Source organism: Rhinolophus sinicus, linkage group LG01 (genome assembly GCF_036562045.2).
Source record: "Rhinolophus sinicus isolate RSC01 linkage group LG01, ASM3656204v1, whole genome shotgun sequence".
NCBI classification, from domain to species: domain Eukaryota; kingdom Metazoa; phylum Chordata; class Mammalia; order Chiroptera; family Rhinolophidae; genus Rhinolophus; species Rhinolophus sinicus.
In genome coordinates, this window is record NC_133751.1 from 186,439,353 (window position 1) to 186,464,217 (window position 24,865).

General features: G+C 34.0%; 1 protein-coding gene and 1 long non-coding RNA gene across 3 annotated transcripts in view; one reads left to right on the forward strand and one right to left on the reverse strand.

Annotated features, from left to right (window-relative positions):
• LOC141567179 (uncharacterized) overlaps positions 1–24,865 on the forward strand; it is a 140,838-nt gene that overhangs the window by 36,919 nt on the left and 79,054 nt on the right. The window lies entirely within an intron of this gene.
• MYL1 (myosin light chain 1) lies at positions 721–24,001 on the reverse strand. 2 transcript variants are annotated; one of them, XM_019727013.2, is made up of 7 exons: positions 23,726–24,001; positions 11,330–11,357; positions 7,062–7,205; positions 4,825–4,998; positions 4,290–4,367; positions 1,615–1,657; positions 721–1,029 (listed from the first exon to the last, which is right to left on the reverse strand). In XM_019727013.2, exons 1-6 carry the CDS (start codon positions 23,840–23,842, stop codon positions 1,629–1,631), a joined length of 570 nt encoding a protein of 189 aa, XP_019582572.1. In that variant the 5' UTR covers positions 23,843–24,001; the 3' UTR covers positions 721–1,029; positions 1,615–1,628. The 2 variants fall into 2 exon arrangements, with proteins under 2 accessions (XP_019582572.1, XP_019582570.2); XM_019727011.2 differs by lacking the exons at positions 11,330–11,357; positions 23,726–24,001 and adding exons at positions 11,613–11,637; positions 12,397–12,672.

The window sequence follows — 24,865 nt, forward strand, 5'->3', positions numbered from 1 at the left end:
CTTTACAGCCCCATATATTACAGATATCCTTCCAGAGAGGAGGAGAATTATTATTCACTTCATCTCTTCTAAATATCCAACTATTAACTTGCAAATCCTGCCTCTGTTCTAAAGTGATACATGATAGCATGACAAGTTTACACGATGAACTTTCCTATCAATTAGTCTTCCCATTTAGGACATGTGTTAAATGAGTGAAGCAAGATTTTGGGACATGGACATGCAAAGTAGAGGCCATCATAGCAGGAGAGAGAACATTAACAGACATGTTCTTCAGTAACAGTCTCATCCCCAGAGAGGTTTTCGAAAGTAACAACTAGAAGGTCATTTTAAATTTTATCCTTGAAAACATTCAGTGAGAAGGATCAGGGCTTATTAGAATTTCCTAATAGCCCAGGTTGTCACTAGACATGAAATAGATCTTGTCATGAATACAGTGATTTACACAAGACTGAAGAAACCTGCTTTCATATTAAATGGCCTAGGTAGTTTATATTAAAACATCTCTGATCCTTGCATTCCCTCAGTTCTCTGTTTCACTTTTTCAGTAATATGTGATAATCATCATTATTCAGTTTTCGTTATTGCTATGTAGGCTGTAATGATTTGTTCTCTTAAAAATTTATAATTTATCCATATTTGATACATTAAGGAAAGGACTGAGGTTTTAAAAATTATTTTCTCTAAGCAAGAAGATAAAAACACAATGAAACTTGAACATTCCAGACTGACCAAAATTATTTATTGATTTATTAACTTAAGGATGTTCATTAACCCATGGTAGAAAATAAAGAGTGGTGCTAGGGTTTGAAACTTTCAGTATTTTATCTTTGTCAAGAGCAGGAGGCACTTGGTTTGTGTGGTATAAATACAATTCAGAGGGAAATGTAAGGTATAAAAAAATCAGGGAGTCCTTCAGTCTAGAACGGTCCACAATGTTTTTCTGAATGATGGTAAACAAATCTGGACAGTTAGTCATGGGTGTTATTAAAATAAGTTTCCAGCCAGTCTTCCCAACCAATGCTTAATCTGTAAATGAAAAGGGAAAATGAGTTAGATATTGACTGCATGTTTTCAGAAAGAAAACTGGGGAGGCAATAATGTGAAATGCAAAATATGAAAAAGTACAAAATGAACCAGCACTTCTAAGGTAAGTTGTTTCTTAGTTGCAAGAACCTAGTTGCAAGTGGTTGACTTTGGATTGTGATAGCATGGTTTACTAGAGCAGTTATTATTAAAAACTACATAAGTTATTTAAAGAACTTTGGCCCATGCTTTTATTAGTGTTATGTTCCAACTAAATTAATGAATTAGTCTCTGGGTTGCTGATTCTCCACTGCAAGTACATATAGCACAGTCAATAGCCAATGATAGAGTGTATAGATGGAAGCAAAAACCTCAGAAGTTTTTGCTTATAAACTTGTACAAAAGTGCTCTATTTCTAAATAACCCATTTTAAGGAGTTAATATTTTCTTATTAATATAGATAACTCTTAATAAAGAACTTAATGCTAATTATATCTACAGCATCCACATACAAAGTGAAGCTGTTAAAGTTTTAAAAGATACAATATCAAGACAGTCTTAATAGTAAAAAAAGAAACAGATGTATACCTTGAGAGCTCCATTTAGATAGACATGATGTGCTTGACAAAAGCTGTAGGCACAATACAGACAGTTTAGAGTTAGAAAACAGTCAAATTAAACAAAAGAGCGTTTTGCAAGTTACCTCAATCCTAATTATTATTAACTATAACGATTTTATTTTTTTAAGCTTTGTACAGACCACTATACTTATTACTGGATTTATGGCCTTTCCCCTAATTTTATAAATTAAATTTTCAATAAGTGGTACATTCATATGGTTAAAATTCTGTTTTTTAAAGTATGAAAGAGTTTATAACAACAACAAAAAATGTTCCTCACCACTGTCTCCCAGCTATCGAGTTCCTCTTTTTATAGCTGAGTTCATGGAACTATTATGCATGTGTAAGAGACATTTTATAAAAACAAATATATGTTTTAAAAAATTTCTTTACATAAATAGTGGCATACTCTACAAATTCTTTTGCACTTGCTTTTCTCACTTATAATATATTTCAGAGATATTACCAAAACTATAAACAAGAGTATCATTATTTTTTAGGGCCATATGGTATTTCATTGTGTAGATTTTCTTTCTTTTTTCTATTAAAGTTTATTGGGGTGACAACTGTTAGTAAAGTTACATAGATTTCAGGTGTACACTTCTGTAATACATCTGTAGATTTACTGGAATCTATTTGATATATCCTGCATCGATGGACATAAGTTGTTCGAATATTTGTCCATTACAAACAACACTGTTAATGAATAACCATGTATCACTCATTTCACCTGAGTCCAAGTATATCTAAAGACTACATCCCTTGAAGTAGATTTGCTAGAATTAATAGTACCATATCACCACATATGGATCTAAATGACTCACATTCCCAACAGGAAGGCACGATACCAGCTTTTTCCACACACACTCCTCAACTCAAAGTGTGGTCTAACTTTAACCCTTTGGCAATCCGTTTATTTAAAAATGGTATCTCAGCATAGTGTTCATTTACATTTCTTTTATTGTTAATGAAGTTTAGCATATTATACTGTATTCATATGTATATTTATTTCCTTTTTTATGAATTGTCTCTTCATGTATTTGTTAATTTTTCTATTGGGTTGTGGTCTTTTTATTAATTTGTAATAGTTTTTTTTTAATTAGGGAAATGAGCTCTTTCTAATATTGATTGTAATTGTTTTCTTTTCTTTCTTTTTTTTTCCTTTTTAGTTTTGCTCTTTGTCTTTTGTTTCTGGTACCTTTGCCATGTAGATTGAAAAAATGTATGCTTTATTTTATCAAAATTTGAAATGCCTTCTGAGTTTTGTATTAGTGTTAGAAAGGCTTTTCCACTTCAAATGTTATAAGATAATTTTTCCATGGCCTTCATGCTTTTTGCTTTTACATATAAATTTTTGACCCACTTGAAATTTATCATGGTATAAGATCCACAGCTGACTTAATTTTCTACATGACTATCCAGTTGTCCAAACAATATTTATTGAATGATTCTTCTTTTATGTAATGTATTTGTGGCAATAACTAAATGTGAAGCATTGTTTATGGAAAAAAGTGAAGCTTAATCAAGATTGTCAGTGAACATATGCTTGGCTGAGTCTGTTCCTTTTCTCCTGTAATCTCCTCTCTTTCTTTCTCTCCCCTTTCCTTCCTTCCCTTCTTCTCTCTGCTTTTCTTTTCTAATGACTTTTTTCCAAGTCATTAGACTTCCTAACTCTACATTTACATTCAACCTATTAACATATTTGTAGCTTTATTGAAATGGAGCTAAATTAGTCTTTTTAGGAAATAGATAAGTTTCTCAATTTTATTGGAACCTTTTCAATTTACAAATTATAGCATGCCACTTTATTTTGCATCTTTATCTTGTGTAGTGTGTTACTTTTCAGATCCCCTGGGTGAAGCTGCTGTAAATTGGTAGTAAAAACTAGGTACTGTGTTTCCCTGAAAATAAGATCTAGCCAGACAATCAGCTCTAATACGTCGTTTGGAGCAAAAATTAATATAAGACCTGGTATTATATTATATTATATTATATTATATTATATTATGTTATATTATATTAAAGACCGGGTCTTATATTATTTTTTGCTCCAAAAGGCGCATTAGAGCTGATTGTCCTGCTTGGTTTTATTTTTGGGGAAACATGGTAATTGGTCACTCTGAGATGACTCTCATTTAAGCACGAACACTAGACAAGAAGAACTAAATTTTACTACCAGCCTTGCCATTAATGATGTGACCTTCACTAATAACTTAGCCTCCTTGGCCCTCAGTTTCCTCATTTTCATAATTGTTTGATGTAAAGAATTCTGAGTTCTCTCCAACTTTAATATTCCATTAAATTTTATTTTGACACAACCCTGTCTATCTTACAGAGACATTATGAAGATCTAACAAGAAAAAGTACATGTAAGAACACTTTTTAAGCTGTATAACAATACACAGAAATGCAAAAACCCACTGGAATGAATCTTATGTATATGTATATATGTATATATATACAGTCAGATCTTCACAAGATATCTGTTTAGAGTTATTATATAATTGATTAATAATAGGTAACATGTGTATGTTCAATAAGGGAGGCAAAGAAAAAAAGAAGTTATTTTAAGCTCAAAAGGAGTCCATAACCAACCCAATCAGTTAAGAGTTGCTATAACTACCAGAGCGCATGAGTTTGTACCTTCATAGTTGATGCAGCCATTGGAGTCTTCTTGACCTGCCAGCAGGGTTTCCACTTCTTCCTCTTTCATCTTTTCACCTGATAAAGCAAATCTCTTTGTTCAGAAAGAAGTCCAGAGAGTATTTTCAAAATTCCACTATAAGTGATCAGTTTTGGGCTCCTGAAGACTATGATTAAGCTCTTGGAGGATAAGGAACCAAGCCCTTCTTATTCTTTTGGCACTTAGTATGTTGTCAACAAATTGTCTTTGAATGAATTCATTGCACAGTATACCGGATCATCCAAATCATATTCTGTAAGAACTACAATGCTTTACTTTACTTATTTGTTACCGGTAATTTAAGTTACCATTTCCCCAAAACAAACTCATCGACACTGAAGCCAACTGAAATGGTCATTAACTTTTGACTATTCTTTTTCATTTTCCTTTGTAGTCTTTCCCCATGCCTATTTGGGTGTTAGCATGATTCCTCTAAATCATGCTCTTTCCTGTGTATTTTGTCCTACAAAGTCCAGGGAAATAAATTGTCCTTACCCAGTGTGGCTAGAACGTGACGAAGTTCAGCACCCATGACTGTGCCATTGCCTTCCTTGTCAAAGACACGCAGACCCTCAACAAAGTCTTCATAACTGCCCTGCTCCTTGTTGTTGGAAATAACTTGCATCATGGGCAGAAACTGTTCAAACTCAATTTTCTTGGCATTCATCTCTAGAAGAAATGGCCATTTAGGGAATTATTAGCTACCATAAAATGCCATCTGTGAGTCTCAAAAGTTTATTCTAGATGACTTGAAAAATCGTCATACAACTTAAGTTTCAGTTGGTAAATCGCTGATGACAAAGATTTGGTAATAGATAATAGATAATAGCACAGACTCTGGAGTCCTAGTGCTTGAACTTTTATCCCCAGTCGCCATTTACAACTATGTGACCATGGGCAAGTTTCTTAACCAATTTGTGCCTCAATTTTTTCATCTGTAAAAATAGAGATACATCATAGTGTTAGTGTGAGAATTAAATGAGATGATACAAGCCAAGTGTATTACAATACTTGGGACAACTGAGTGCTTAGTAAGTGTTAGCTACTATTTTGTTAGTATTGTCAATTTAATATTTTCTATAAATGCTAGGGAAGCAATATAAAATTATAGTAATACAACAAACCCATTAACATATAAGTATAGTAAAACTTAACTTTAATATGCAGTCCAGCTTTTGTAGGACCTTCAGTTTCTTTACATTTTAAGTAATTTAAAAAAGAAGTTTATAAGCAGAGAGTGTGTGTCAAATGCTTTGTGATTGCCTGACTTCTTTGTAGTTTAGAAGCGTAAGGATGATTGGACTCTCTTTAGTATCTTCTGACAAGGAAAATCAGATTCACAGTAAAAGTAGAAAAGGCTATCCAGATGTATGCAAGTAGATCAAGTTATGTACCCCTACAATCCAAATTCCCTCTTACTAGTCTTTCCTGATAGAATAGAAATCTAGTACATTGGGTAATAGTAAAAAGACTCAACTGGAATGCTGAATAAATGAACATTTAACCAATAATTCCAGTAAAGATGGACATTCGATAAGTTAGAAAATGACACTTAAGAAAGTAGATTTGGCTTGCTGCTCTCTCATTTTATCTCATGTTCTCAGCTACTATTTGTGTAATTTACATGGAAATTCTCCTCCAAAGAAAATGAAGTTTGAGGAAAATTCCAGCAGACTGATTTAGAGTTAGGTTTTCTTGAAATATTTTTTTTTCTGTTGTAACAAAGGAAAATAGTTATTTCAATTATCAAGAAAAAAGATTATTTGCTCTCCCTTCCTTTTTTCCTATGGCAAAGATAAACAGCCCACATATCTACTTGAAAAAACTTCAGTCTTGTCTTGTCTTTTTGTTTAGGGTGGTATTTTTCCAGTAGACTATTACACTTTTCCATGAATTTTGGGATTGAAAATTTTTTTCCTTGTTCCAGACTAATGACTGGATTTTTGTATTAAGCAAAAAACTTCTGCAGTTTTGCCATTTATGTATCTTACTCACTTTTGTCCCAGGATTTACCTTGGATGACTGAAAGCAGGTTTTGGCTTAGCTTTTTAAGTCTTTGTGTAATTCTTTGGAAATTAAAAAACAAAACAAAAAACTCTTATTAAGATGTCACCCTGTCTATTCTTAATTAAGATAGCTGAGTTTCCTTTTAGATGGTCACAGAAACAGGGTGTCAAAAAGACAAACCATGGGGCACAGTCAGCAGGTATTTTCAGTCTCCTGAGAGCATTGTGATTTCATTTTCCCCACTTTTATCAGAGTAGATCTTCTCTGTGCCATTGTCATTTCCTCAGAGTTGTTTGCAAAGTACATTATGTTTTAGCTGTATTTAACATCTTTGTCAAAATGTATTTTTCCCTTGGAAGGCTTGAAAAAAATGTGTGGATTTGGATATTATTTCATTTCATTAACCTTTAAATTATGAGCATTAGATACGGTGATGATGATGATGGTGTTAGCATTAGATATATTTCCTTTCATTAGCATGAAATTTTATCATGCTTATAAAGTCTCAAAGGACGGTTAACTTATTTTATGAAGGGAAAATACTGAGACTCTAGACAGCCAACTGGCACATTTACTATCAAAATCAAATTAAGCCCTATTTTGTGGCACTTATTTCTCAATAATGCTCTCTCTTTGTTTCTTACACACACACACACACACACACACACACACACACAGAGACAGACACACACATTTCCCAACTTCTTGGCAAAACCTGTGGTTACCTTCATTGCTGGGATTTCCCAGAACTTTCTTGACCTCTGCATTGGTGGGGTTCGTGCCCAGAGCCCGGAGAACATCGCCAACCTGGCTTAAGGTGATTTTGCTTTCACCTGTTCTATCAAACAGGAGAAATGCCTCCTTGAAATCTGCAAGAAGCAAGAAACATTAGGGTGCTTTTCTCTACCTCAGACCTATAAATTAACCGTAACTTCATCCAAAGATCCAGTCCAAATTCCCCTTTATTTTACAACTTTTGCCAGCCACTAAAGTTGTGCTCATTGGACTCTCCCTTTTCATAGTTCAAATAATCATTGACAAACACTTTTGACATTTCTTTTGGGGACTATTTTAAAACAGCTTTTCTCATTTCAAGTCGTATGTCATTATTAATCAGATATGAAGATTGGAGCGAGCTCTTAGTCCTATTTATTCATATTTTCTTCATCTGCCTGGGAAGCAGGACTGGGTTAAGAAATTCTAGGGTCTTGATAAATCTTAAGAATTCCTTATATAATCTCTCATATAATTAACAAAGTTAATAAAATTCCAAGAAAACAAATTTTTCAATTTGGGTTGAGTTTTGTGAGGTTAACCCAAACTTCTCAGAGTATATAGAAAAGCCCCCTCTTGAGGTACAAATTTCCTACATGCTCCCCTTAAATAGTTTTCTACAGGAGTAACTTCATTTTTCAGGAAAAAAAATTAGAAAGGTGAGACAAGTCTTTGAGTTCTAATAGTGTCATTTAACCACTTTAATGTATGACTCTAAGAGACCCCTGGTATAATCAATTCAGAAGGAGGAATGTTTGTTTGGGTCTACCGCTGTGGTAATCTCTTTAAAGTTTACTCTTTTTCCCCCCACATAATACATATGGCAACATGTTGCTATATTAGCTTTAGAATTTAAGGATATATTTTCTAATTAAAATTTTATACAGGTAATTGTAGATTCACATGCAATTTTGAGAAAACATACATGGGTATCTCGTAAATACTGTGTTCAGTTTTCCCCAATAGTAACATTTAGCAGAATTATAGTGTTCTGTGGTGACCGGGATATTCACATTAGCAGACTTCACCAATTTCACTCAGATTTCTCTTGTTTTACTTGTACTCAGGTATAAGTACATATTTAAAAAGTGTTGTCTATTTTTATCACAATCACTCTATTGCTTACTTTTCCTAAATTTTGTCATTCCCCTTTGATAGAACTATTTTTTTCTTTCAGAATTACATTCACAAAAGAATTAAGAAGTGTACACCAAAACGAAAGAAAGGGGTGCTACTATGGATGAGGGGCCAGTAAAGACATTTTAATTGAACCTTCTAAACTAAACTAAACTAAACTAAACTAAACTAAACTAAACTAAACTAAACTAAACTAAACTAAACTAAATGAAATTTTCTAGGGCACCTGAAACTACTAATGGCAACTCGTTGGGGTTAATACTAACAACACTCAAAAAAACCATTTGTGACTGAACTGGTAGGGGTGGAAGTATTATTTTTTAGGCCATTGGTGGTCTCAGATCAAAAGATGCCTTATAGATAGATTACCCAGCAACATACCTGATTTTGCTGTCCCCTCATCCACTAATCTAAGATTGCACCAGACATAGTCACAATCAACTATTGTGACCATGTTACTATCCTTTGCTAACATTTCCTCTTCAACTTCTATGAAGTGTGACTATAATAGGCTATTTCCCAAATCTAAAAACATGCTGCAGGCACTGTGGGGTCATTAGTCAAATGTTCTTTTTCATCTTTCTCAGGGACATGTGAAACTGAACTATTCCTGTTACTGGCTCCAGGCTTTTATGCACAGCTTGCTCAGAGGGCTCACTATTACCCTGGTCAAATGCTTGATATAGAAATAGGATTTTATGGGCTGTAATAGAATCTTCCTGACATTAGCCCTTTTGTTGATTTAAAGGCCAAGGCCAGAAAGATCTTCCTACCCCAGATTTTTAAGGATTAAGTTTTTCTCTAGAAGAGTCTAGAACACGGGTTAACAAAGTCCTGACTAGGGGCTGGCCACCTGTTTTTATAAATGAAATTTGAATGGAATACAGCTATTCATTTATGTATTGTCTATGGCTATTTTCATACCTTAGTGACAGGGTTGAGTTGTTTTTGCAGAGACCTTATTGCCAATGAAACCTAACATATTTACTATTTGCCCCTTTAAGAAAAAATTTGCCAGCCCCTCCCTGGCCTAGAACAACACTGTTCTAGAACTTGTTTTGATCAAAATGTTCTATGTCTGGTATCTGAACTGCCCCCAAATGTAGCTACTAGCCACCTGCAGTTCTAGAGCACTAAAAGGTAACTAGTACAACTGAGGAAATGTATTTTTAAATGTATTTATTTTTAACTAAAGTTTAAATCTAAATAGCCACATGTGGCTAGTGGCAACTCTACAGGACAGCATAAGAGGACTGAGACCTTTAGAATGCTATAATTTTCTAGTTGATTTTTCTTCTTTCCTCTAAACCAGTGATACATTCAAATAGAGCAGTTTTGAGCAAAACTACTTAATCATTAAACAAGGAAGTAAACAAAGGAAGTCTTCACTCATTTCTGAAAAAATAGGATTTCCATTTCACTTAAAATGCTACCAAAAATATTCATTTTCCTGACACAAGAGAAAACCAGTTCACCACACCAATGTGTACTGAACCCCTATATATAAAACCTATTTCATATATGGAGTACTAAGTCTAATAGTAATAGTTTAATAGTTCAGGTCTGTCCCTGAAAGGGCTTTTAAGTCTTTTATTGTTTGGTTCTACCGTAATTGGGCTATCAAAATGACACTGTAAATTAGATATTTGAGAGGACTAGGATGTAGTAGCTGATAATGTAGCATCATCACTTATTAAAAATGCATTAAAAATAATAAAAAATTGTAATAGAATTACCATTTTCAATAAGAAAGAATAGTCACTTGTTGTATAATTTTATATAATATTGAGTTCTGAGTCATGAAATCATCTAATCTATCTAGAAGAAGCCATCAGCCATTATACATGGATACATGTGAGTCTGTACCACAGCAGATATCCTTTATTTTTAATTGATGTTTGAACATGAGATATTCCAGAAACAAACTGAAACTGAAAAAATGTAGAATTCTTTAGGTAGAGAACTGAGTATTTGAATAGATCCTTATTAATCACGTATAATTATTTATATATTATAGATCATAACATGTATAACATATACATATTATGACAAATATTCTAATTTGTATGATATCATATAACTCATTTTTTTCTCCCCTTCCCTTCTGTAGATATATTTATATCGCAGTTTATTTGAACATTCTCATCTTAAGGGAGTTGGTTTTCCTCACATGCTAACTTTCGTTCCATAAAACATGCCTCGGTACACTTCCAGTGAAAAAATCAAGATCTGTACGACACAAGATTCTGGGATTTCAAGACTGGAAGGGGAAAAAGTGGAAGTGTTAGGAAAACTATTCAGAGTCGCTTGAATCTCAAGAGTTTGAAGTCTTTAAGTTAGTAACTGTTTTACGAAAGAAATTTCTTTTCTCTTATGAAATAAATTTCTAATTAATTTAAACTAATACAAGATTTTGATCCTACCACTAATTTTTTGGGTCCTTGAGGAAGTCTCATCCCTTCCCTGGGAGCCTGTCCTGCATCTCTAAAGATGGACCAGGAGACATCTATTGTTTCTTCCACAGTTTCATGATAAATACTCCTCCCTCTTTGTCTCTGAATTCTCTTTTATTTTGTATCCACTTTACCCTCTATTTCTCTGGACTCATTGTGATGACCACTGAAATTATGTAGATTTGGTAATTGGCAGTTTCATAATCAGTTTTATTTTCCAAATTTAACAATTTAGATCTGCCAATATCTCTTTACGGATTTGATTAACAGATAAGCTATCCAAAATCTGTATCTTTTTTTGATATATCTATCATCTATGTATCTATGTATCTATGTATCTATCATCTATTTGCCTACTGTATCAAATTTGCTTTATTTAGAATTCAGTGAATATAATGACCTATTTTGTAGTGTTTATTTATTGTTTGATTAAGCCTTTGATGGTTAATTATAAGCAAGGGGTTCAGGTTGTTGAGAGAATTTAGAGTGATTGAGAGCATTTCTATTTGGAGTGGCGACACCAGTGGAGATAATTAGGAAAAGCTATTCTCATCTTAAGGGAGTTAGTTTTCCTCACATGCTATCTTTATGAGTGTCCACATATTAACAGCTATATCTTTTAAACTTACCATCCTGCTGTTCCTTAGAGAACTCGATCTGTTAGAAAGAAATTAACCACAGAGAATATTTTAACCAAACAAAATGTCCTGACTTTTAAGTGTATCCAAGCTCATTCCCTGAGTAATCTTTAAAGTAAGCTCCCAGAATAAGCCTACTTTGCAGAGTTCAGGCAGAGCTTGGACACTAGTAACAGGTTGTGCCATGCAGTAACATGCCTTGGAGATAAGTGGTATTTCAGAAACCAAGCAGTATTCTGCCTCCATCTGGAATACAGAAGCTCAATTCACTTACCAGCAATCTGATCAGCACTGAAGGACTGCAGTGGCGAGAGAGGGAGAAAGAAAGAAACAACTAGTACTTTTTCAAATGCATTGACAGAAGAATGGTTGCTCTCTGCTGTGAGATTTTTAGGAAGTCATGTAGGTGTTATAGAATAAGAAGGTTGCCTTAGGATACTTTTGAATCTAGGAAAAATAAAAAGCTATTGCAAAAGATAGTTAGGGAACATCTCTCTGATCTTAATGAATCAATGATTTAACAAATGCTAAGTCAAATACTTCCTGGAATAATATAATAATATATAGTGTATATAAGAGCTATCTAATACAGATACACTGTATTAAAAAGTACACACACACTGCATTAAAAAGGTCATCTTAAGTCTTTCTTCTGTTTAACCTCTACATTTTTACCCAATGCATCTGAAGTAGTTTATTTAATTTTAGATATTGGCATCATTGGATTCTTGTTTAAGATACCATATTATTCTAGAGTTGCAGGGGGTTTTCCCCCCTAATTTTAAATATAATAAACTCTATGTGATATAGCAAAAGTTGTGAAGCATAAAGTACTACTTTTGGGAATAAGTTGTATTTTTTCCAGTTGGCATAACAGCTCAGATTAATCTCTTCTATCTTCAACCCATCTCAGCAAAAACCAAAAGTAGATTCTAAAGACTCATACTGAATATGTTGTCTCTTCAGTTCTCCTTTTTGTTTGCCTTTCTTCTCAATAAGATTATATCCGTGAGCCATCTCCTCCTATAAATGACAAGTAGTTTTCTCATAGGACCCACCATGATGGAGCTGCAGGGCTGCCACACAGCGGCGAAGCTGGAGAGAGTTGAGGACTGCTTCAGTCCCTGAGTGGGGGCCTCCCTTGCTGAGTTGCCTTTTATTTCCGGGGAAGCTGTGACCTCACAGCTAGCATCAGGTTTCAGAGAGAAGTGGCCACTCCCCTCGGAGAGTTTTTTAGCTTTCTTAGGGCAAAGGGAAAGAGGGATCTGTACCCTGAGGGCTATTTTTAGGAAACCAGTAACTAGTTGTTGGACATACATATTGAGACTGAGGCCTGTGAGTACTTTTATGGTCTTTATCCCTGAGATGTTCTCTTGGAATGTTTTCCTTTAAGAAACTTCTTATTTGTTCAGTGGCGGAGGAGTTTAAAATTTCTCTAAGGGCTTGGGCGGTCCCCTTCTCTTAGTCAATTTCGGACTTTGCAAACTTCAAGCCTGCACATTTTGGTATTAATGAAACTTGTTGGATAGGACTGGTTTGGGGTTTCAAGTGGCAACTGCTATAGAAAGAATATCCTCTGAAGCACACTGTCTCTTGTGGTCAAGTGCATAGGACTTGACCTGTCACGAAGGTTCTGTGTGTTTCTTAGGATTCATTCAAGTGATATAACTGGGTAAGTCTTGAAATACCCAATCAAATGCCCAAATTGTATTCTCAGAAGTTCAGAGCTTAACTAAGCCAGGAATAGTTTTGATCTCTGTTTTGTACTGTTCTCCCTTAGTTTCCTTACCTGAGGGGGTGGGTGTTTTCCTGCCTCCCTGTTATCTTCATGGTGGCTGACCTGTAAGATTTTTTGATTTTCTGAAGTACCTCTAGGCAGGAAAGCTGATAGACTATTTTTAAAAAATTTATTTACTTACTTTATTATTTTTTATTTGTAAGCTTCATTCTTGGTTCTTTTTTAAAATTAAATTTATTGGGGGTGACATTGGTTAATAACATTATATGAGTTTCAAGTATACAATTCTATAATACATCATTTGTATATTGCATTGTGTGCTCACCACCCAACGTCTAGTCTCCTTCAGTCAGCATATACTGGGGTGCCAAAAAGTGTATGTAAGTGGACCCTTTGGTCAATGTTGCTCAAGCAGTAGTTCGCCATAATCAGAAGTGTCTGGACGCTGATGGTAACCACTTTGAGCACCTCTTGTAACTTCAGAAGTCAAACGTGACTTGTATTCATCTTTTGTTATCAGTATAGAGTATTGCAATTTTAACAGTTTTTTCCTTTTTAAAAATGTATATACATTTTTTGGCACCCTCTGTATCTGACCTCCTTTACCATCTTTCTTCTCCACCGCCCCCCCTCCCCAACCCCTTTGGTAACCCTACTTTATCTGTTGCTAGACCATTTTTGCATTTGTTTTCTCTCCTATTTGAAGTTTGAAAATTTTGTGTAAGTTCTTAGTAGAATGTGCTGATTCTATTCCTGTCATGTCAAACATTTTATGGCTAAGACTCCTGACTGAGAAACAAAGGAACCCCAAACAGGGGACGTAGAGTACAAAGCTAAACTTTAGAATTTTAAAGGTATTTCAGGGATTGGCTGGTAATGGGTTCTCATAGCAGTTTATCTGAAAATAGAGAGCACTCCCTTCCTAGAATGGTACTGAGCAAAATGGTAGGAGGAAAAGATTGGCCCTAGTGTGTCCACTGAAGTTCAGACAACATGTTTATCAGTTTCCTACATATTTAAAGCAGCTTAGAGACATACAAAAGGTTGGAAATAAATTCTAACTTAAGTACTGTTTCAGCAACTATTATTAAGGGAATGGTCACAAAAAGCATGACGTCTTCCCCTGCTAGGCAGATGTATACTTTGCAGCTTTTACTCAAGCATTTAGGAAGAAATCAACAATTAAATGTGTACCACTTTTTGTCCAAAGACTACAAGTGCTGAAAAACATCTCATAGGGTCTTGAGTCCCAAAATGTGGATTGAAAATATAATGTTTTAAACATTAGTACCCAGGTAAACATATCTTCATAGATAGATTGACATTTTGAGAGGTGATTGGGAAATGGAAGTTAATAAAAAACAATTAAATGCTTTGAGGGAAACATTAGAGGGGAAATCATTAGAGGGAAATGTAAGGGAAGGATGAAGGTGGAAATTTGTAACCTTTGATAATTGTGTAATGTGGAGTCTCAGGATTTTTGATGCAAAAATTAAAGCCTTTTGAACAGACCATGTTCCTTTGTGTTCTTTTTAGTCTTGTAATTATATGTATTGTCATTAAATTTGAATCTCCTATGACTCATATTGAAATCTAGCATATATCTTTAGTAGAGCTAACAACTATAAATAATACAAAATAAACTCATCAAAGTTGTCCTAATGAAAATGCTCATTTTCATGTTTTCTTTTTTTTTTTTTCCAATAGAGAAATGTGTCCTTGAATACATATAAAATATGATCAGTGTGTATAAAATCTGTTGAGTAAACTAGAAAGTCACTTTAAAAGTTGTATTTATGTTATAATAAGCTTGGATATTATGTAAATGTTTATTATTATGAAAATAGAAGTGGTAGGCAGTAGCCAAACTATTTCATTCTAGTTTTTCTCTATATCTTCATCACATACAGAATGAGAGGTTAGATTTTTTTGTATCTATTGAGAATAAAAGCAAACATTTAAGCAAATTATTGACAACAGTAGAGAAGGCTACCGTATAGCCTAGTCTAGAGAATAAATTGTAGTTTGAAGGTTAAAAAACCTGAGTGCCACGCTCATAGAGTAAATGGGAAATGTATTCTCTGGTACAGTTTTACAAATGACAAAAAATTTCTCTGGCATCTCTTCCTTGGTAAAGTAATCAGCCCTTTGAACAAAGGCATGATATAAATATTAAAGTCAGATGATTTTGAACTCATTTCGCTATGTCATCATCTGGTTTGTTTAAAAATTAGATTTAAGTTTTTTCTATTTGGAATGCTCTTCTCTCATCTCTGCTTCTTAGAAATTAACTATTCCTCAAGGCCCTGATGAAATCTCCTCCTCTTGAAAAGAACCTTTTCTCTATTTACCTAGCCCCCTCCTCCCACTAAAATATGTTTAACCTTCCTGATTGTAAACTTCTGGGAAGCACAGGTCATTAAAAAAGCCATTTATCTTTGTCCAGGACATAAACCCAGGTGCAGGCTTAGCCCAACTTCTCCGTCTTGGAGGGCCTCCCCTGCCTTATTCTTTGATTTTATCCCCAATAATTATAAAATACCTTGCCTATATTAAATGCTCAACAGATTTTCATTAACTCAGAATTATTAGAACGTTCAAATACCTGGTGATGGAAGGAGAGCTGGACTCTGGGTGGTGAACACACAATGCAATATATAGATGATGTATTATAGAAATGTACACTTGAAACCTATATAATTTTACTAACCAATGTCACCCCAATACATTTAATTAAAAAATATCTGATTAAATGTGATCATTTAAAAAAAATCATTAGCGTGTATGTATAGTGAGTTTCTCCTTCAAACATAAGCTCCTTCTCTAGAATATTATATTCCCTGAGAGAAGAGACTCTGTCAGTCCCTTCAAAGAGCTTACATTCTAGAAGAAGTGTGTACATGCTTTTTTGATACTGCATCTCCAGCACCTAGAACTGCCAAGCACATAGTAGGCATGCTCATCTTGAATTATTGATGTATGTGGCTTTATGTTTCCTGAGCCTGTCCATAGATTTTGTATAAATGTTTATGATCAGAACTTGTAATTCACCAACCCTCAGTTTGTTTGTTTTTTGAGTTTTTCTTCCCATCATTGCTTGCATACTTATACTAGACTGGTAGTAAAATAACAACATTCTACATTCTTATGACTTATGTACTATTTGCTGTTGGATTTAAGTAGTAGTGAATGAGGTACTGTTACTAAAAAGGATTTTTGTTGCAATGTTTCAGATCTTTTCTCACTTTGAGAAGCATTTTTTCTAATGGTAATCATGAGGTTTGGTTAATTGATTAAAGACAAGATAAAGTCTCTGGTATGTAGAAGGAATTTGTTTAGAGGTAAAATACTCAAATGCATTTAATCAAAAAGCACTGGAATTGATGTATGTTAAGATTTAGTGTAACAAGAAGAGCTATAATTAAAGATGATCTGGGTGACATGTGATGTTGAATACTGAGGGGAAATACCCTAGGAAGGAATATAGACTACAGTCTGTAAAGAACATCATCCCTGCAAGATACTATGGGACCAATGACTGGTGAGGCTAAAGAAAGCCATTACTCTAACCAGGATCAGTTTTTAATCAAGAAAACTGCCTATTCTCTGATTTAATGCGTGGCAGAAAGGTCAAAGACCTGGATTATGCAAACCCTAGGGAAAATTTACTAATTTGCACTCCAATCTCATAGAGTTACTAGGAATCACTGTAAAAGGCCAGCAGAAGTACTACTTGGGAACTCTGAGAGTTTTTACCTCAACAAAGGATATACCTAGGCTGGATAACTCTAACATGGTATTAAAAAAAAGTTTAGAACAATGGCAATACAGTACTGGCCCACGTTGTCTAACATAAGGAGAATATATGGCTATATTGGGTACATTGATCTGAAGAGAAGAGGAAATGAATATCTCTCTGCTAAGGATGCCTAGACTAGTCAACTGAATTCGGTCACATTACAGCAAAGGCTTAATTATTAAAGTAACACAATTCAGACCTACAAGAATTAACAGAGAGGCCTAAGTGAATTTTAATAAAAAATTTTAAGTGTGCTCTAAGTCTACACTACTTCAGATTCCTCATCAGCTTTCCCATGGCTAAAACCTGATAAATACATTTAATATTTCCTGAGGGTTGTACTTTTTCTACTTTGTGTATGTGTTTGTTATTTATTAAAAATCCAAGTTGTGGTTTTGTTCCTTCCTCCTTTTATTTTTAAAATATGAGCATTAGAATAATTCTTTGTGTGTGTTGTAAGAAATTATAAGTATCTGCTTTTTCCTACATATTTGGAATAAAATTTCCTTTTGTGATAATAGGGACGTATGGATATTAGCATTACTGTGTAGAGATCCCAGGTCTTTCGATATGGTGGAAAGAAAACTAGATAGGGATTAAACTATTCAGAATTTTGTTTGGGCTTTCTTATAACAAATCATGTATCTTTGGATTAAATAACTTCTCTTGTCTGGGTTGTAACTTCCTTATGTCCTCATATAATATATTATACTGCATGATTTCTAGGGTTGCTTGTGGTACTACAATTTTGTGAGATTTCCATTCTTTTGTCAATAGCATCTTCCTCAACTCACTTTTTCTAATGGAAAAGTTCAAAGTCCCTGCAAATTCAATTAATAATATTATTTTGAAGTAGTTTAGATAAAGAGGAGTTAAGCAAAATATCATTTCATAACGCTGTGTTCAATTGACTCAGATGTTTTATAAACAGGAAACTATACCATTGGGCACTTAGTAGGTACAAAGAACCTCATATATAAAGTTGAATATGATATGGTTTTATCTTGAGGGGAAAGGTTTCTTCTCTGACTTCAACTCACAATTATTGATTTATGACTAGAATAGCAAGGATTTATCATCCATATCATTTCAATTTTAACTAGTATAATTGAAGCCACTACTACTTTTGCCCTCCAAATTCTGATTTGGGTGAGAAATAAACTGTAGAAGTTGATGTAGGAACAAACTATAAAAGATCCTATCTTCATACAACAAGTATTTCAGTATGAAGAGAAGCAGAAGAAAGTGTAGTATCAGCAGACTAAATATAATCCTTTCCACAGTTTCCATGAGTCAGATGGTGCTTGATGCCGGGTAATTATGGAACGACTTCTAAAGACAACTTGCCAGGGGGTTCATTTGTGGCACTAAAATGTCGGGAGGCTAAATTTAGTACTGTCACTTTGTAATCTCCTTGTCTCCAAAGATTTCATTATCTTTAAAACAAAAAGTACTATTCACTATTAATTGGTGGACTTATCTGTCCCTTTTCAAATGCATTTTACTTCACAAAGACATGATCCAGATACATGTAATTCAAAATAATAATTTTAAAGAGTTATGGTGCTCTTTAATATTTTCTCACTCCATTCCACTGGTCATCTATCTTCTTTTACTACCGAGATGTTTGAAAGTGGAAACTTGATAATGATACCTAGCGATAGTCTCTAACAGTTTTTGATTTGCTTCTGAGGTTATATTCACACCACAAATGGATTAATAATGCAAATTGGTTGATGTTATAGTTGCATTGAAAATGAATTTGTATTATTGAAGAAACAGACTAAAAGAAGACAAACTCTTAAAAATATATAATAAAACTTAGAAACAACTTACAAATGTTTTCACCCATTCCTTCTAATTAGAAATTGACCAAATGTGTTCTTTTCCTCAAACTAGATAAGGTTAAGGTTTAGTCATTATACATGTGGCATTATATTTCTACATACTATTCCAAAGAATATTTGGTTGGGATTTCCAGTTTAAATCATGATATTTATTTGTAAATAGATATCCCATATAATTCTCAGAATATTAGCCAGGTGGAAAAATTTGGAGGTCAGGTTTGATATATATGTATGTTTCATTAAAAACATAATTATTAAAAAAATTCAATCAGTTTTACTATTTACTAACATTTTCAAATACTTTGGTATAGTTATATTTTTTCCAGCTTTATTGGGATATAATTGACACAAAACGTTTGAGTTTAAGGTGTACAATGTGATGATCTGATACGTGATGACTTTGATATTGTGAAGTACTTACCACAATACAATTAATTAACACATCTATCACCTCACAGTTATTTATTTATTTTTTTTTTGGTAGTAAGAACTTTAAAGATTTACTCTCTTAGCAACTTTCATGTATATAATATGGTATTATTAATTATAGTCACCATGCTGTATACTAAATCTCCAGAAATTATTCATCTTATAAGTGGACGTTTGTATCCTCTCACCATCTTCCCTCTTTCCCCCACCTCCAACTCCACCCCTGACAACTATCAATCTACTCTAACAGCATTTTTTTTAATATATCCATGTTCTCTTTACAACTTTGCATACAAAGCTGGAGCGAAGTGACTAGGAATCTTTCTAAGTTCCTACTACTATTCCACATTCCGTTTTGTAAAAGAGAACACTCAACATGTCAGCAATGGGTGCTAAGATAGGGGAAAGCTGTGGAGACCAGAATAGTAGCGACTACCAAAGTCAAAAGTCTTGATGAACTTGCTCTGATCTGTGCTTGTCACTCCCTCTTCTGGCTACACAGAGCTGTGCAGGGTAATATAAAGGCGACTCTATCTCACACCTGAGAGCAAAAAACGCTCCTTTACAAACATTCTTAGAAACAGCAACTCACTCTTTAAAAACAGGAGGTAGTTTAGAATATAGTTAACACAGTTGACTCTGGATTTCGCCCACTAGGTTAATCCTAGCGTCACCATGTACTAGTTATTTGATCATGAACTTCATTTAGGCTCAGTTTCCTTTCCTGCAACACGAGGCTAAAACAACTTCAGTGTAACATTTTAAGAATTAAGTATAACAGGGCACAGAGTAAATTCACCGTGAATATTGGTTGTTATATTATAAAGAACTTTATAATTTTCAAAGCTTTTAATAGGTCATGACGTCATTTTATTTTCCCAACAATTCTTCTAAATGGGACTGAGATTGGATTAGCTTCGTTAGCGATAAGAAAAAATAATCTGTAGATGAACGCAAACTATCCTGTAACTGAACCAGAACAAGTCATGTGTTACAAGGTATATGTAATATTTGCCTCCACTGAATACCCATCAGTACCTAGGTGTATTTTTGGGGAATGCTATATTTCCACATTGCCCATTAAATTGGAAGTTTAAATCTTTCCAAGTATGTGGTCAATTGTTGCTGGGAGATTTGTTAGTTGATGAGTTTCTGTCAATGCATTTTGTACTTTTACCACTTTTTATAATATCGCCTGCAGTATCTAGTAAGGGATGACCTGACTGAGTAATGACTACAATGAGAATTGAAATCTAAGCAACACAATGAGAGACGTGCTTCCAAGTCCCATCACCTCACAGCAATCCTGACATATCACCTAAGGCATGCATCATGCAAAAATCTCACTTACACCTTGAAGGTCTTTTAAAATCTAGGCACATGATCATCTTATTGCTTATTTACTTTTGTTATTTCACTTAGTTGCAGTTTGGGGCAATAGGTGTTAATTCTTGTGTTTGCACCTGCAACTGTTCTTATGGTAGGTTTTAATTGCTACTTGAGATTCTGTCACGCAGTGTTCTTTGGCCTGGGCATTGTTGCTGGAAGTATCAACTCTCTGAAAGCAAAGAGTGCTTAGAACCATCCAGGACAGTAGCTTTAATGTTCAAATATTAGCAGTAAATGTGATTTTGAAAATGGATACTCATAGAAAATCCATGGCTGTAGGACATCAGATAAGCATTCCCTAGATATCAAAGGTTTTATGTCAGAACAATTGAAGGACTATTCAAAACGAATAACCAATGAACTAGGAAATCAAATTGAAAAGCACATTTTAGAAATTGATAAAACTAATTAATATTTAAGATTGTTCAGAGTTTATGGTGAGTCAAATATATGGCTGTTAAGCATGGTATATTATAAGATGAAACACAGATATTAGGTTGGAATAATACTGAGAAATTAAATATTACTGTGATTATAATACTATAAAAGCTAGTTATACTTAAACTTTAGCATTACTCAAAGTCCGGAGGGCAGATAGATTTCTAAATCATATGATTTATGAAAGAAAGTTTAAAATCCAATTAAATTTTGTTCTTTATTGAGTTTTCAGAAAGCTAATGAACACATATAACAGCTCTATTAATTTCTTTAAAGTTCATTTTCTCTGCTTGAAGAAAGTTTATAACTTATACGAAGTAATATAGCTAGGAACATCATTAAGTGATTAAAAGCATCATAATATGAAATGTTTTAATGTACATTTTCATTAGCTTTGTTACCTACTGGGATGAAATTAAATTTCATTAAGTTCTCACCTTGCTCACATTTCTTGGCTGTGCTATAATACCTATACATATGCACTGATTTTATATTGATAAATGAAAATCATTGAAAGCATTTAAATTCCTTTACAAAAATATGTTAATTTCAATCCCCTTCCTTTCTTTTTTTTCTCTATCAGGAATGGGCTCTCTGAATGAAAGATAAAGGTTAATTTCTTCCCATTTCTTCCAGGTTCATTTAACTTCTTTTTGGATTCTGTCCCTTACTGGAATATATCACTTCTCTTGCTTTTCAATGAATTAGTGAAGATAGAACACACCCCATCTTTGCAGAGACTCTCCGGGAGTATTTCCTTCTTTTGCTTAGTGGTGCTAGCTCATACTAGTATTAATTCAGCATGTAGGTGAAAGGATAAACCAATTTTCAAGATTCAGAAAAGTGCCCCTTTTCTGCTCATTATGAACAAGTAATCAGTTTAATTTCTGGATTAAAAAAGTGATGTCTTTTCTTGCAGACCTCTTCTCTGCCGATATAAATTTTTATTTATTTACTTATTCTTACACAGTTCCTCAGGGAAGAATCTTAATGCCTGTTTTCATTAGTGAGATACTTATTTTTCTTCTTAAGAAGGTACTTGTTTTTCCTTCTCAGATGCTTGTAGTACCATATACAAAGAGATGATATTGTCTTATAAATCACAATACATATAAAGAGGAATAGCTTTGATACTGATTCTTGTAAAGTTAGTATAGAGTGGAGAGTCAAAGAATAGAGATAATCAGACTTATTGGAACCTTATTGGCTGCAATCTTGCTCATTGTATAATGCAGTTAGTGTGCATCTAGAAAGGTACTAACTAGGGTTACTGGGGATAAAAATTTGGTTTCCTCTTAATGAACTGTATGTAGTCTTCAAAGTAGAAAAATATTTATTTGAATATCTGACATGCATTTCTCCTCCTAAGTGGATATTCGTTAAGAAGAATTCCTAACAAATAATAATAAAAAAAGAGTAGTTCCTAGGTTCTTTTCAAATATGACAAACTCAAGATAAAACATTTGTGATAATCTACTCCTACTTTGAAACAAAATTTCATATTTAACCAGAATGCTATAAAATTATGAATATACTTATTTAATTTCATCACATATCTCTAAGGATGATTTAATTAAATATTTGTATCAAGAATATTTTAAAAATCTACAATTATACTAAAAAAGTCAATGAAATCTTTATCTATAGGTCAGCATTGCCGTTGCAAGTAAACCGTGTTGTTAACAAAATTCGGATTTATTACGTACAGAACTTTTGACTTAAGTGGAAAGATTACTCATAGGCACTTTGGTCCATTAGTTTTCCATATAAGGCAAGCTTCCTTAGATGAAGATTTTCAAACTGTCATTTGAACCAATATGAGCCTGGTGAGTGAGGAGAGGGTGCACATTTGATGGGTCACATCACCGAGTGATAACAGGCACATGCATTGCGTCAGTTTTCCAAAAGCAGATAATCTTTTGGTATTTGAGAACTTTGATTACAGCAAAGTGTTGACACAAAAATGAATCACATTCTCCTTAGTTCAAGATCAGTATTCAGGAGCTCAAAGACATAAGCTGAAAGCCATATAACCGACACATTTTAAAGTATTTTTTTGGGTTAGTTTCATTTAGAAACAACTCACACATTCTGAATTAAATACTGCGTATAAATAAACAAGATGACAGTTATAGTCACTGAAACACTTGAGTGCATAATTGTCTGCACTGAGACCTCATTTAGTGTTGTATCAAATTTTATTAAGCAAAGCTGAAGGGGGAATTAACTTGAATTGCAAAAATCTTCTCTTTTTTCAGATGAAATAAAGCAGCTGTCAAATAAGTAGATCCAGGACAAATGGGTCATCAGCTGTTTTTAAACTTTTGGAAACAAGTGCATGGACTAAAACTTTCCTTTTTGTATAGCTTTAAAATAAGGGATCCGGTTTCCACAGATATTTCATTTTTAAAAGAACTACTGGTTTAACTATCTGTAAAACACCTTTGCACTTTTGTACTTTGCCCTTCAATTGCACTTTGACAATTTAAGAAAAAAAAAGGAAAGTAGAGAACAAAAAAGTAGAGCAAATACAGGTTCCACATATACTACCATACTGATGGTAATTTTACTGAGATTACATGTTTGAGTTTATTTATCTTTGAAACAGGATTCTCTTCTCCCCATATCTTTGTGTTCACTTAGTAATGCCATTTCTCTCAATGAAAAATATACCTGTTTGCAAGTTCCTAGAGTTCTCTACTGTTGAAAGATGTTTCAGTGACCAAACAATTCACCCATTTAGTTACCTTAACGGCAGAGAGGTCAATTTTTTCTTCTTTGGGTGGGGCAGGGGCAGGTGCAGGCGCCGGGGCAGGGGCTGGGGCAGCAGCAGCAGGCTTCTTCACATCCTTCTTTGGTGCCATTTTGTTTAAAAGGATGGGTTAAAAAAAAAAAGAGAAGGAGTACCTCTAAAAGAACCTGTCCAAATGATTCTTGGAAGAGGAGTGCTGGTTTGGTTGATCCCAGCCCCGTGTCTTGAAGGTGGACCCAGAGCAGTCAATGGTATAAGGGCGTGCATATATATTTCACTTAGTGCCTAATAGAATCTTGACACATGCAGCTGGATTGGACAGTTCGCTAGTCAAGGGGGTTGGCATTCCTTCTCCGACTATAAATGGAGTCTAAAGGGTCAGGGGTTCATCAATTCTTTTAAACTGCTATTGCTTTAAAAAAAATTTTTGTCACCTCCATATATACAGGGAGACAAGTATGACGAAGCCAGCTTCAGATCCTTTGGTGACAGTAAAGTAGATTGATGGATACTTTTTCTTGGTAGAATTACAGTTCTGCTGAAGTTGTAAATCTCTTTTTTCCCCCCATGCCTAAGAAACTTTACTGAAGGATTTGATTTCAGCTTGGAATTTTGGCAGGGAGTATCATCAACTTTCACCCAGCTCCTTTGCTCATGCTCCTCCCTCCTTGCAAACTTGCAAGAAAGTGTTGGTCAGCAAAGAGGTAGTGATGTTTAAAAATAAAAAGCAGACGTATAAGGAAAACCTATCAAGTCTTAAAGTGGTTTCCCTTCTAGGGAATACAAACTCTGGCTTAGCAAAATGTATGCTAAACAAAAATAGTTTAAAACTACTTCCTATAACTTAATTGTCTTTCAATAATTTAATTAAAAATTTAAATAGAATGGAAATGACGGCGAGATTTACCTTTTTGCAAAACAACTTTTCTAGTAGTAAAATAACTTTCAAAGTAGATATCCACTTTACTTCCTAAATGGCATAAAGTCTGATTATTTATTAATCACCTACGTTTTTTATCCATACATTGGAGGTAAGACAAATACTTAAATTGATGTAATTAGCCAGAGAGATAAAGAGAGAAAAGCACTTTAATTATCAGTATGATGTAAGTTTTTGTGAGTAAATTTGTTCCTT